Source organism: Coccidioides immitis (assembly GCF_000149335.2).
Source record: "Coccidioides immitis RS genomic scaffold supercont3.3, whole genome shotgun sequence".
Classification (NCBI taxonomy): domain Eukaryota; kingdom Fungi; phylum Ascomycota; class Eurotiomycetes; order Onygenales; family Onygenaceae; genus Coccidioides; species Coccidioides immitis.
Window position 1 is genome coordinate 3,717,745 of NW_004504308.1, and position 13,494 is coordinate 3,731,238.

A 13,494-nucleotide genomic window follows, 5' to 3' on the forward strand; every position below is an offset into this window, starting at 1 on the left:
CTACTTCTTCGGGAAGGACCACACCCTGGTTTCCCCAACTACGCTTTGTTTACATGCTCTTTCGCATGGAAGGGCAGGCGCCTCCCACTTTTTTTGAGCTGATTTTGGGCGAAAGAAAAGGACCGTACGGCGTGACGGGGAGTGATATAGGGAAATCTGCGTATCTGCGTATCTAGATGAAATCCAGGTGTATTCTTTCTCAAGGACTGTAGAGAAATGATCAGCATGCAGAGAGGAATCGATTGATATCAAGTTTATGCAGGATCCGCACAGGAATGACGGTACGGGAAAGGAGCCGCTGTGGGGCTGCGGGGACGTCTCGCGTCGGCTCCACGAGACAAAATTGACGGCGGCAACGTGGAATAGGAGCCTCATTATGGGGTTCGCTATGCGAAGGGATACGATTCGAGCTCAAGGTCAATAAGGAGACTAGGCAAAATATATAACTACATCTAGGATTCAAGGGGCCGGCATCCAGCCGCAGATACCACAGATGAGGATTCAAAATCTTTGGGATGCAAGCTACAGCCTATCTATAGTGTCTAGCTACATTGAAAGAGCGCCTACTACTGTGAAGAAATGCTCCCTAGGGGGAATATAAGCCGTCCTCTGGGGCAGCATCTCTCCAACCGCTGGGGGAAGGAAAGCCAGCGGTTCATATATCACAAAGCACACGGGCTGAAGGCAACACATATCACCGGCAGACTCTCAGACGCAAAGAGAACTATGTAAACGACATTTCAAGGAAAACACCCCGGCGTTTACTTGACCATTCCTCTGCTTCTTTGCTGCAACATCCTTGCTCTTCTTCATCTACTAGAAGATATTGACCGTATTCGAGGCAGATATGATGCATGGAATGTGCGGGGTATGTCAATATAGGGTCGGTCTCTTCAGACCTTTGAGAGAAAGCAAGCCATTAGTTCTTTTTACAGACCCTATAATGTTCGATATTTAACAATATATGTATGTACAAATCTATTTACTTGCTATTTATTTTAATATCTATGTACTAGCCGCTTGACTAATACTTGCAAAATTAGCATACGTGCTTCGCTACATGGGAGGACGTTGAGCGAACACCCGACGACGACGACTGCCTATTATCAGACTTGAGAGAAGGTGGGAATCCGGCCCTTAAACACACCAATAGAGTAGCAAGACATATGTTTTGAGCATGTTATTTCCAGTAGGCAATGCCGTCCATCAATCTCCTCGCAGTTCGATACACTGTTGCTCTCTCTACTTCCCCATTATCGTCAAGCTTTGCACCGACCACCAGCTTTCCGCTTGGATGCCCAATCACCAACTCCTCTTTATTTTCAACGCCAGACCGAGCGTGCTGATGGACAATAGAGCCAGGAATCTTCGCAGCAACCGCCAAACTCAAACTCGTCGTTATTGGCAACGCCTTATGGGGCTGGCCCACAGAGATCGCACGCACAACAACATCAACAGAATCCGCTTCCAGTCTCTCACCCGAGAGCAGCATATGCGAATTACGCTGGGAAACGAAACATATCTTCGGAATGGACGCCGGTACCTCCTCGGGGGAATCGGCCATTCCCATCATCATAGTGGCTTTTTGCCTAATAGACTCTAATCTCTCCAACAGCCTCGGCATATTCTGCGTTTCGTCTGGAAGAATCGTTCCATCAATCCCAAGCTCTTCAGCGGACACAAATACAGATGGATTCCCTACATCCACACACGTGGCACGGATGCCATCCATGCAGTCCACCACATTCCCCGTGGGGAGCATCCCACCCGTCTTCGACCCACCAGGGTTCATAAAATCAAGCTTGACCTTGGAAGCTGTGCCAGCTACCCCATCAATCGCGAAATCGCCCTGTGCGACCGCCTCGCCATCGCACACCGGAAATGTAGACTCGATAACTTTTCCCGTATTGGTATTGAATATCCGCACCGAGACATCTCCACTGTCCTTCAATGGTCTGAAGATCCCCGAGTCAACAGCAAAGGGCCCAACCGCACTGCTCAAATTCCCGCAATTCCCCGAATAGTCGATGTCAGAATTTTTCACACCAACCTGGACAAAGGTGAACTCCACGTCCACACCCGGCCTGGTCGGTGGGCCGACGACGCATATCTTGGATAGACTCGATATTCCACCCCCAAGACCATCGAGCTGGCGCCCATTTGGGTCCGGAGAACCCATTATTCCGAGGAATATGGGTGCCCAGTCTACCCGGGATGGGGGAAGGTCTTTGGTCTGAAAGATCACGCCGCGAGACGTGCCGCCGCGGTAATAAGCGGCGGGGATGCGGCCCAGTTTAAGTCCACTTTTAGATAATGAACAAGACTGAGAAAAGGGTCTTCTGCCGACCCAGGAGTGCTACATGGCCTTTATCAGTAAAAAAATTGTACGGTACATATGGCTCCGTAACCCAGGGGGTTGGAGGAAGCCCAGAAGGAAGCTTCAACTCCCATACGGCTAGAGTAGCTTACTCTACATGATTTAAAAGCGTGTACATTCCTTAACCCTGCGCCCTGTGGCCCCATGGCCTCCGAAGCAATGCGTGGAATGCACCGCGGTGGTCAAAAAGCATTCCAGGAACGTTTCGTCGAGCATTACTTACCAGGGACTGTAAGTTTCCGGAACTCATTGAAGAAACTCAAATATCTTGGCATTCACACGTGATTCGCTATTTCTGGAGTAACATCATTGGTGGGTTGTGGGAAGGAGCTCTACTATAAACAAAAGCAGCCGCTCTTTCTCTTTGATGGAAAGGGGTTGGAAAAATAATAAATGCGGCTTTCCAAAATAATTGGAAAGTACGTCGGCGCATCCCGATAGCGGGAGGGAGGCCGGTCCCGGAGACATCTCGAATCCTGAGATCAGCACAAAAGTTTTCGCCTCATTCCAACTGCTTTTATCACTTGCGTACCCGTTGAACTTCAACACTCCACAGGATGCTAAGATTGACAGGCGTTAGGATAATTTGATTCCATGACTCAAGGAGGTGTGTCTTTAATATAGCAAGTTCACGGTTTTTTGCTTCAAAGGAGGGACGGAATGCGTTTGGCGGAAAGCCCATGAGTTTCTCTCGCGCAGAGACGACGTCTTTTAAATTACTGAATTGATCATCGGGCTTCAAATTTAGGCCAAGAGTTCGCTTTATGGAAGACTTAACCTTGAGTCAATGTGTCTATTCGGCCCGTACCCGTTAGTGGTGCCCGCATAAAACGCACGTCTCTCACCCTTGCTCGCAAAGTGACACATATCGTTGAGTTCTAAATCGAAGCAGTGAAATTGATTTTGTTTATACTTAGCGCAAGCTTCTTAGCTATAAAGGTTATCATGAGTGCAACACTAGCCCTTAAACAGCGGAAAACGACGACGGATGGATATCCATGCATGTCTTGCTAACTATAACTGCGCCCATCCCTCCATTACCGATCCGACATCCCCAAGATACGCCACAAAAAACGCCATATCAGCTAATGATTAAATTCCTCCGACGATTCCACGGATTTTGCGACTGTAGATATATGCGTGAAGAAGTGATATCGCCGGCCTCATCGTTCGTATATATATAAAAGGGGGAAATGAATGAATAAGGAAAACATAACGAAATAAGGAACGAACAATCCACTTTGCAAGCCTACGCCGCAAAGCAGTACGGGGAAAGAAAAATCCGTCTAGCTGAAGCGAAAAGGAGAACCGAAACGTATCGGCTTGCGATCGCATGTTAGTTACTAAGCTCTCGACGGGCTCAGCGATAGCTTCGCCAACGCTTTGGTGCGTGAATTCGGAGTAGGCCTAAAATCTCCACCCGTCGCAGAATCGCCGGACGTCAACCTTAGCAACATATCTCCCTATGTCCAAAGCCTTATGCCAGCATTGAAGGAGGTGTTCATGAAAAGAATATATGTCGAAGATTTTGGGAAACAAAGTTGAGAGGGGCTTGGCAGCAAGAATGATGGCGACGAGGAGGGTAGAGACGAAAATAAGAGTCGGTACGTACGATCTTTTACGATCCTTCTTTTTCTTGAAGCGGTCGATTATCCGCAACATCTCCCTCCTGCCTGCAGAAGCATTGACTTTCTTGCCACTAAGACTCATGCTGACTTTTTCGCTTGTGCATGCCTTCAACAGTCGGTTAATCAAAAGGTGTCGCATGGTCAAGCAGACAAAAACGCCACAATCGCTACTATTTTCTTGCACCGGCGAGTCGTCTAGTTGGACGAACCGGAATCCGCGATCGAGAAGGACACTGATCTTTTGTGCAACTCTGAGGGCTTCATTCCGATTTCCTGGCGGGAGAGAATCGTAGTGAAACGCAACGTTGTCGACGACGGAGACCAGAAGTAAGGACCAATGTGTTCCGCCTTCGGCTTCCGTAACGCTACGGCAGTCATTTATGGGTAGAAATATGTGGCTCGCCCTGCTGAATTCGGGCAGGGCGCCTCTCAAAGAGCGAGGGTCAGGTGTCTGATAAAGAAGATATGACATGCTCGGCCGGAGAAGGATGATCCGGGTGGTCTGGTAGTGGGAGATAACCTCGCGCTCAAGGTACCTAACGAATATTAAACAACTATAGGTGAATTTGAGAGGACTAGTCGGGGACATACTCTTCCCAAAACGCGATGACCTATTATGTTATAATTGTCAGTGCAAAACGTAATTGATTGACCAAGGAAGCTCACATTGTCGGTCAGCCAGTCATTCTTCAGTGTATCAACATCCTCATTCGTCACTACCAACGGATTTTAGCCATGAACATCTCCAAGCATTGCATCGTGTCATCTGTCTTGGAAGACGGGGCCACTTACGGCTGATATCATAATCTAAAAGAATACAAAGTCAGCTGGATGGTCCTAAAGGTGCTAAATGTAGTCGAAACGGGGACAAATGCATCCCATCCGATCCAGTATCAGATGAAGGAGCTGGAAAGAGGCTCACTTACACGTCACATAAGTATCGTCAGGGCTCGCCTGCATCAAGTCAGCCGCGCTGCCTACCCCAATACACATCCAAAACCTTCCAAGAATCATGGTAAATATTCGCTGAATGGGAAACTCGCGATTGTATCGTCTAGCATCTCGTCTGCACCAAGCAAACCCCAGCCCCCGCACATACGGGAGTGGACATCGGACGAATCCAGCGAATCCATGGTTAAAGGACCGAAATTTATTATAGGGCAGCACGCGATTGCGCGCCCGAGCAGTCTAGGTGTGATATTCTCCAGACATATGAAGTGTCGGGTATTGGAGTAGTGGTACAAAGCAACCATTCGAAACACCGTGAACAAAGGGGAGTGTTGTCAAAACCTTTTGTTTGGGGGGGGGGGAATAAAGTGCAGAACGGGACGGAGTAGTTACTCGATCGTGGGGGAGAGAGAACGAAGATCAAACGTACCGACTCGCCCAACCGCCCACGCATCCGATCTCGAAACCGGTGGAAGCTGCTTTCAGTCATATCGAAGGTGCTGTTCGGCGGGATCAGTCCCAACCGTCACTGGAGGCGAGACCGTAGCGTGACCTGCAGGTACTAAAGGCCGAGGTATCTTGGTAGTATGTATATTCACGAAACGAGTCTGGCGCCAAAAAAGCACAAAGCCGAACGGTGCGGCGGCTCGAAATGTGTTTATGCTTCGATGGAAAAGCGTCAGTACTCAAGAGCTCAACCAAGAAGCGTGCGGGATGGATGTTGCAGAAGGGAAATCCGGGGTAATGCTGGTTGGGATGTTTTAGCATGAAGCCGGGAAGCTCCGATGTAACCGTGCTCGGCAAGGAGGAACGGGGCGACGGTTTAGGGACGAAACATACCGGCCCAGGAGCCCGCAGTTGTGGCGGTATCAAACACGCATGGAGAGTTCAGCCCGGAAAATGCGCCAATCTCCCGTCAATGAGCAGAGCGGAGGTTGGTTTTGACGCTGGTTGATCGGGCGATGCGATGATGATGATGATGTAAGGATACAAACTTACCACCAAACGGCTTGCCTCACGTGCTCTCAGCAAACCGAGAGATTGCAAGTCGAATAGAAATACAATATGCTCCGTACAATATACCCTGTATGCATGAAAAAAAAAAAAAGACAGCGCTGGGTAGCCACATGCTTGTCTGGCGGCACTATTGGGCTCTGCGTGGCAGCAACCAGGCTGCCGAGTCCCCGTCTCAGGCGAGGCCCTCATTTCCCGCACGTCGTCCAACGGCATCACCGGTTTGCCCGCAGTGCCACTTGGCGCAACGGTCTAGATTTACACTTCATTTAACAGCTCCCCGCCAATAAAACGCCAGAGACCGGTGATTCTGCACGGAAAGCCGGCTTGGAGGAGGTTCATAACTTTCATTATTCAATACAGCATTCTCCTAGGTCTAATACAGGAACTAAGGTTTTATTGGATCGTGGGTCTCTTGTGACGAGAACGGGTATCAAAATGTAGACATTCTGGGATGTTATGCGGAAAAAAAGAAACAAAATATGGGAAGAAAAAGAGGAATGAATGAAAAAAGATATCACATATGGAGCGGACAATCTCCCTTTTAACTAGCCTCGGGAACGGAACCGGCATTAAAAACAAAAAAAAAAAAAAAAAACAAAAAAAAAGGCCGAGCCACTCGACATCATTCGAACAAGCAAGCCCCGGCCAGGAAGATGAATGAGAAGGCGAATGAAGGCCGAGCAATCGATAAGGACTCACCCACAGAACAGTGGCATTGACGCTGGGGCCCCGAACATGATCCATAGGCAAAGTCACACAATATATCGTCATAAAATAACAGAGAAGGACATGGTCACTCAATATCAAAGGGAAGGCAGCCAAAGCTCTGCAGAGGAAAACAGGAAACGAAGAGGGAAAAAAAAAAGGTGGTATAAATAATGTCAAGGGCCTGTCGACCCTTGAGGAAGCGAATTTTCTGATAAAAGAAAAAGCTCAAAGGTTTGGACATCATCATCATATTCGGAAAATAGACCCTGATTCATAGTGCATGCGCCCATATATGCCATTCGCCTTTGCTGAAGAAACAGACACAACATATGATCGTGTGAACATTGGGAATCGGGGGAAAAAAAAAATAATAGAAAACTATTCAAAGACATGCCAAAAATTTTCAGGAAAACATCGACAGGGGAAAAAAAAAAAGAAAAAAGAAAGGGGGAAAAAAGGGAGAAGCGCTCTAGTTTGAGAAAGAAGCAGCTTTGCCGAAAGCCTCGATGAAAACAAAAGATTGAAGAAAGTTGCATCGCATACAAATTTCTGGAAAAAAGTCTCTTTCCTCTCCGGATCGACTGACAATTCCTTTATCCCGCTAGCTTAGCAAAGTGTTTCGTCCAGATCCATCCAACCTGGTGTGTTGGATCATCCTGGTTCCTTGCCAGCCACAGGTCGCCTTTTTCGCCGATGACATCGAAGATCTCCCCAGCAACATAGGTCAGATATGGATAACCAGCTTCCCGACGAGCACGATCAATATTAAATTCAAACATGCTTGCCGCCAAGAAGAGAACTTTCGGTTCCTTGGGTCCAAGCTGGGAGTCTGGAGGTGTTGATGGCACGGATGGTTCCGCCATTGGCATTGCAGAGGAAAAGAAGCCCGAGTACCGGGGGGCATCAGGCGACGAGGGATGTTCCGCGAGATCAGGAGCACCGGGTCTGTTCGCATTGCTCTGAGAGTTATTGCCCGAAGTAGTGGGATCAGAGAAGAATTCGGGAAACCGCGGTGTATCGAGAGAGAGCTGCGGTAGGAGGGGAGACGCATCGGAGGTTCGATAGGAAGAATTGCTCGTGGCGCCCGTACTGGGGGTGGTACTGTTGCGCGTCTGCGGACTTACGACAGTAGTCATAGAAGGAACATGAGTACCGGAAAAGTTGGAATTCGTACGTGAGCGCCCGCCAATATGAGCATGGGACCCATTGGCATGATGCATCAAGCTTTCTCCGTGAGAAGAGGACTGCATGAAGCTCACGGGTGGGTTCGAGCCAAATTCGACTGAAACTTTGGGAGATGACCCATGTTCAACGGAGAATGTCCGTGTTGTGGTACTGGAAGGGCGTCTGGACGACGACGTATCCACTCCGTGCGATGTCGATGGTGTGCTGAAATTTTGGACGTTCGCCGAATCTGCAAGCACCGTTCCATTGCAGACTCCAAGAGAGAGAACTTGTGCTTCGCTGAATGTGAAGTCACCAGACCAGTCACTGATGATCTGGCCCACATCCTGCGGCATTCGATCAATGGTGTAACCAAGTCTCTTTTGCATCATCATGTTCCACACTGTCTGGATTTGAACGAAGTTATTCAAGCAAGTCTCCATCAGCTTGCCCGTCAACGACAGAAGTCGAGGAAGCTCTTCCTTCAGAGTCACATTCAGTGCGATGAATTGCTCTCCGAGCTCTGTGGTCTTCTTGTCTGGTCTATCGCCTCGATCCTTGACAGCTTTATACTTGACGTAATCCAGCAATCGCTTGTTACGCTTCTGCATCACCCTCTGCGGACCGTCGTGAAGTTTCAGGAGAGTCACCATTGGATTGATAACGCTCTTTCGAACAGAAGCAAGCTAGAAGAAGCTCGTCAGCTCTTGAATCTTCCAATCATATTGAGAGCAACTTACGTGATCAACCAGTGCAACCGTCATAATATCCTTGACCGCGAGCCTAAACCGACACCACTTGCTCTCTAACTCCGGGTAATTGGACGGCGCAACCGTCATATATGCCTCTATTGCGATTATGAACTCGTTGAGCTTGGTCATGGAATTTTGCATTTCCGTTGTATAAAGCTCCACATCGCGCATTATCAGCTGCAGTTGGAAGAAGTTCTCGCCAAACTTTTGTGCGAGGATGTCATAGTCCTTGTCGGTAAAAATCTCCGAGAGACCAACATGCTGCTTTAATTTCTCCGTGCGCCGTCCAAACGCTTTTGACAAACCCGCTCGGACATCCGACTCCTTCCGCTTTCGACTGCTGACGACCTGGCCCACGACGTCCGCTCGTTTCTTCATGTCGTTGATACGCACGGACATCGCGGTGGTTTCTCGGAGAGCATTGGCGATGGCTGCATGGTCAGGATGATCGGCTGGAGTTGCGCTAAGCAGCTCCGTCAGTAGCAAAGGATACTTCAGCACTCGCTGCACCGGTTTCACTAGCAGAGAGTCGAGATTCCATGCGGTAGTAAGATCCGAAGCCCAATCACGACATTCTTTTAGCCAAATGCTCACATGTTTATTTTTATTCTTCAGGAGCAAATCGAGAGTCTTGTTTGCAGCGTCGTGATTTTTTAGGTATTCCGAATAGACCTTTTCCATTCGACCGATCAGCTCCATGAACGCCTGGCCGATGGTGGTTCTTCGATCTTTCTCGTCGTCTGATATCGGTTGGCTCTCTTGATTATTGGTATTCGGAACATATCTGCTCCCACGCTTACTCAGCCAACGTTGTGACTTTGGTAGCACGTATACACTCCTCGCAGCTTGTTTCAACGCATCCTGGAAGTCTATCGAGAACTTTACGACCTGCTCCGAGTTCCCGAACAAAGTCTTCACGTCCTCCGGAGTCAGACCACAGGAGCTCGATGTCCCCTTGTAGATGTCGACAACCACCGTCATATCTTGACCAAAGGTGTATTCCGTATCGACAAGCTCCTTGATGACCAGAAATCTTTTTCTCAGGCGCCGCTGCTCGGGTGTCGGGGATGCTTTTGGAGAGGGAGCTTCAACTTTCTCCTGCGGTGCGGGCTGGCGGTCCTGAGAAGTGACCGACGAGGCAACGGTCTGAGGCGATGGTGTGGCTCCGGTGTGGTGGAGCCAGGAGTCGTTACTGTCCCTGGCCTCTAATTCATAATCTTTTGGCACAAATGTGGTGCTAGGTAAGGTTTGAGGCGGCGAAGGTTGTGAATACACACTTGGTGACGGTTGTGCGAGTGGCGGTTGTTGCAATTGTTCCGTGCTGTGGTGCTGAGAAAGCGAGCCGGGTGGAGGTGGAGGTGGAGGATAATTTGGTAGTTCGGGAATCGTTGGAGAGTCGCCATCCTGTGGGGAGTGAACCTGGATGGACACACCTAGGCCATTGCCGCCCGCCGCAGGAGCTGAAATATTTGGACCGGAAGTTGATATTTTAGGAGTCTTGGCGTCATCACGCCCGAGTACAGTGGATGCGTGATCCTTATCAACATCACGATGCTCTTCGGCTACATCTTTGTCAGTAGCTGCTAGGTGCATCCAATCTGCAATTGACGGTGAAGCACGCTCCCAGTCATCTCTCTGATTCAGATTAGCAAGATGCTGAACATAATCAGAGGGTGGTATTGACTTCGATTCTGGGAGAATAACCGCGTCCTCGACTAAACCGTCTTCTTGAGGTGCTTCGTTGGAATGGCCGGACAACCTCTTCTTCTCTGTCTCAGTTTTTTTTACAATCGGCTCCGGAATTCGTGGCTGGCCAAATCCAGCCTTCGCGAGCTCCTGTAGGTAGAGCTGAGTTGCGCGTTTCGTGTCCCATCGAGCCTGTTTGGCCAGGTCTGGATAACGATGCATCAAATTCAGACTGAACCTCTCTCCCGGGCGCGTTTGCTGCGTTGATCCATCGTCAGTTGCTTCCTTGGGCTTGGTGTCCTGCGTCGTTTCAGCCGCTTCCTCAGGACCGGGCTCATGGGGCGGTGGCTGCGGAGTGACATTCCTATCACTATCACATGTCGATTGTGCCGTCCTATCGTCGTCCGCAAAAGTTTCTACTTTCGCTTCTTCTGACATCGACCCCTCAATGAGCTGATTATTTTGGATCTGAATCGACGAACTCCAAGAGCTCATGCTCCATCGCTGCCTATCTCCATGACCCTTGGTTCCATCCGGATCTTCAGCGAATTCCTGGGTTTCACTGCTCGTGTCTATGGGGTCAAAGTACGTCTGTCGAAGCATGATCTGGATCGATTCCTTATCACGTCCAGAAGACGAGGTGTCTTCGTCATCATCACTCGAGTCGGTGATATCGGGGCTCGATTCACGCATTTGCATAATGTGGCTGAGCATAGACCGATGGGACTGCAATGGTTGAGGGAGTTCAGTCTGCGGTTCCATATCAATGGGCGTCGTATCCGTCAAAGCGGTGACCGCAGACTGGGGCGCTGTATCTGAGCATGCCGATGAAGGGCGCGCATCGGTCAGGCGCTGTTGGGGAGCATCATAGGTATCTGTGATCGGGAGTTGCTTTTCCGTCAAAACTACATTTAAGTCGCCAGCAGGTCCAACATTCTCTGCTGCGTCGGTTGAATTGGGCGAACGACCCTCATCTGGTGTGAGAAACGCCTCATGCTCTTCTCCAATATCTGATGATTCAACGGTCGGAACTCGCGATTCTACGGAGGCCTTCTCTGCGATCGTCGTCACCAGCTCCTCGGTCACTTGGGATTCGTTGTTTCGTTGATCATCCTTTTTTTCAGCCTCCTTAATGCGGGCGGCTCTCTGTGCCTTCCTTGCAATCTCTTTCTTATTACTTTCTTCGATCGACTTATTGAACGCCTGCTGGATTCTCTGACGTCTAGCGGCGAAGTCCACATTTCCCAGCTCTGGAAGCCGTCGTGATCTGGCTCGACTGGTGCGAGGCGACTTTGAAAACATGGCATTATTCTGAAAATCTGATACTCTATCAACAACTTTTCCACGGGAAGCCGTTGTGGTAGCGGTTGATACAGGCTGGCGTGGTCTGGAGCTTCTCAGCGGAGGAGATTTCTTTGGGGGAGGAGCTGTGATTATGGCTTTCAGTGTTGGGCTCTTGAGCGGTTGGATATTGTGTGCATGTCTTCCCGGCGAAGTGATTCGAGGGGAGGCAGGGGAATTGGATGGACTGTGGAATTTGGGTGATGGATTAAGTTTTGGAGACGGTTTGGGTAATGCACTTATGCCTTTGGGGGGTAACGAAATATTCACTGGATGCCTATCCATCGCGGAACTTGTCCTCGTCGAGGGGGAGGAATTACCCGAATCGGAAGCGTGGCTAAATCGGCGCGTGGCAACTGGTATTCGGGATTGAGAGCCTGATTTCCGGCGAGAACTCGAGGGAGACGTCGGGGAAATTGGGGATTTGACACCCATGTTTGGGTTGAAAGAAGTAGGGCTCATTGGCTGCGAACAGTTTCCCAGCTCACTTCGAGACCTTCGATGGAGCAGTTGCGGCTTGGTAGTGTTGGCGCTATCGATAGACGGGTTGTAGCCCAGGTACCATGCTGTTGGAGAAGTCGGGGACCATCCAGTAGAAATCTCTAATGGGATGTCAAGAAACATGGGGCCTGGCGAGTGCATGCAGCTGTCGGAACCCCGTCTTTGATGTGACGCCCGTCTTCGTTCCTGATGTCCGGCAAATGTGTCTAGTGGCAATATCTCCCCGAAAAGTGGTTTTCGGACGGTATTTTGCGGCGTCCGCGTCTTGTGTCCGCTCTGTTTTGTTGAAGTTGCGCTATTGGCCGACGGCTGATTGTACCGGATGGAAGAGTGGGATTCGATCGTGGTAGGCCTGTGGCTCGATGATTGGCCTGAACGGGTGTAGGTTTTTGGGGCCGACGAAGGGCTTTCTGCTCTCGATGAGGTGAAAGAAGGCCGATTGGGAGGTCTTGGGAGGACCTCGTCGGTAGCCTGATTGAACCTGTCTACCAATTCCTTCAAGGACGACTGCCTGCTCCTGGTAGCTGAAGGTGAGACCGGAGCGCGACGGGGCTTCTGGGGGGAGTAGTCTTTGGAGTGGCTTGCGGGACTCGAACGGAATTGATGTGCGCGAGAGGAAGACCTATAGCGTTGAGCGTTGGATGAACCGTTGGAACGGGCTGAAGACCTCCTCGAATATGAGGCCGTATTCATGTCTACATCGTCGGGACCCGCTCCATCGCTGCCAAAGGGGTCGCGGTATTGGAGGTAAAATTCCCGAGGATCAGGCGAGAGTTCGTCTCGGACATTGTTGGGTGCCTGATCTACCAAATTAGTGGTAAGAGAGAGGTGTTTCTGGCGGGAAGCACGTGGAGGAGAGTAAGTGGTTGCAGGGAGGAGCGGGAGTGGAGGAGAGGACATGGACGGGGGTTGTTGCGAAGCGGCATTGTCAGAATCATCGTCAAAGCCGTTCTGCGACGCAAACTGATGTGTTGTCGGGTCTGGTTGGTAAAAAGGATGTAGATGGTGATTCAGTGAATCGTAATTGTGATCGACCTCCTGGACAGGCATCTTCTGGACGGTAATGGCCTGATAAGGAGAAAGAAATTAATCCGACATCAGGCACGGAGTGTAATTCTGCAAAATGGAAAAAGGGGGGTAAAGTTTAAAAAAAGAAAAAGGGAAAAAAAAGTAAATAAGAGAAAGAAAGGTAGAGAGAACGGATGCCTGAGCAGCGACAGGTATGGGTCGTGAGGTAATAGAAAGAGGGTCTTGCTGGGTGAAGGTAGCGTCACGACGTGGCAGAAAGGTGACAAGGGTTACAACTTTTCAGGGCTGTCAAGCTTCTAGCCTGCTCATCGCGAGACTGCCATGGTTGAGAGCGGTGGTGGGC

General features: G+C 49.8%; 3 protein-coding genes across 4 annotated transcripts; all 3 read right to left on the reverse strand.

Moving 5' to 3' along the window:
- Positions 1-953: 953 nt before the first annotated feature.
- On the reverse strand, positions 954-2,501 carry CIMG_07536 (uncharacterized protein). Its single transcript, XM_001240372.2, has 2 exons — positions 2,470-2,501; positions 954-2,356 (listed from the first exon to the last, which is right to left on the reverse strand). Exon 2 carries the CDS (start codon positions 2,177-2,179, stop codon positions 1,181-1,183), a length of 999 nt encoding a protein of 332 aa, XP_001240373.2. The 5' UTR covers positions 2,180-2,356; positions 2,470-2,501; the 3' UTR covers positions 954-1,180.
- Positions 2,502-3,250: 749 nt separating this feature from the next.
- Positions 3,251-5,847, reverse strand: CIMG_07535. 2 transcript variants are annotated; one of them, XM_004445135.1, is made up of 8 exons: positions 5,794-5,847; positions 5,384-5,616; positions 4,932-4,959; positions 4,798-4,812; positions 4,672-4,721; positions 4,597-4,616; positions 3,990-4,541; positions 3,251-3,784 (listed from the first exon to the last, which is right to left on the reverse strand). In XM_004445135.1, exons 2-8 carry the CDS (start codon positions 5,441-5,443, stop codon positions 3,721-3,723), a joined length of 789 nt encoding a protein of 262 aa, XP_004445192.1. In that variant the 5' UTR covers positions 5,444-5,616; positions 5,794-5,847; the 3' UTR covers positions 3,251-3,720. The 2 variants fall into 2 exon arrangements, with proteins under 2 accessions (XP_004445192.1, XP_004445193.1); XM_004445136.1 differs by lacking the exon at positions 5,794-5,847 and having other exon boundaries at positions 5,384-5,646.
- Positions 5,848-6,825: 978 nt separating this feature from the next.
- On the reverse strand, positions 6,826-13,172 carry CIMG_07534 (rho guanyl nucleotide exchange factor; the record flags this gene model as incomplete). The annotated part of the gene is made up of 2 exons (XM_001240370.2): positions 6,826-8,528; positions 8,583-13,172. 2 exons carry the CDS (start codon positions 13,170-13,172, stop codon positions 7,272-7,274), a joined length of 5,847 nt encoding a protein of 1,948 aa, XP_001240371.2. The 3' UTR covers positions 6,826-7,271.
- Between the last annotated feature and the right edge of the window lie 322 nt (positions 13,173-13,494).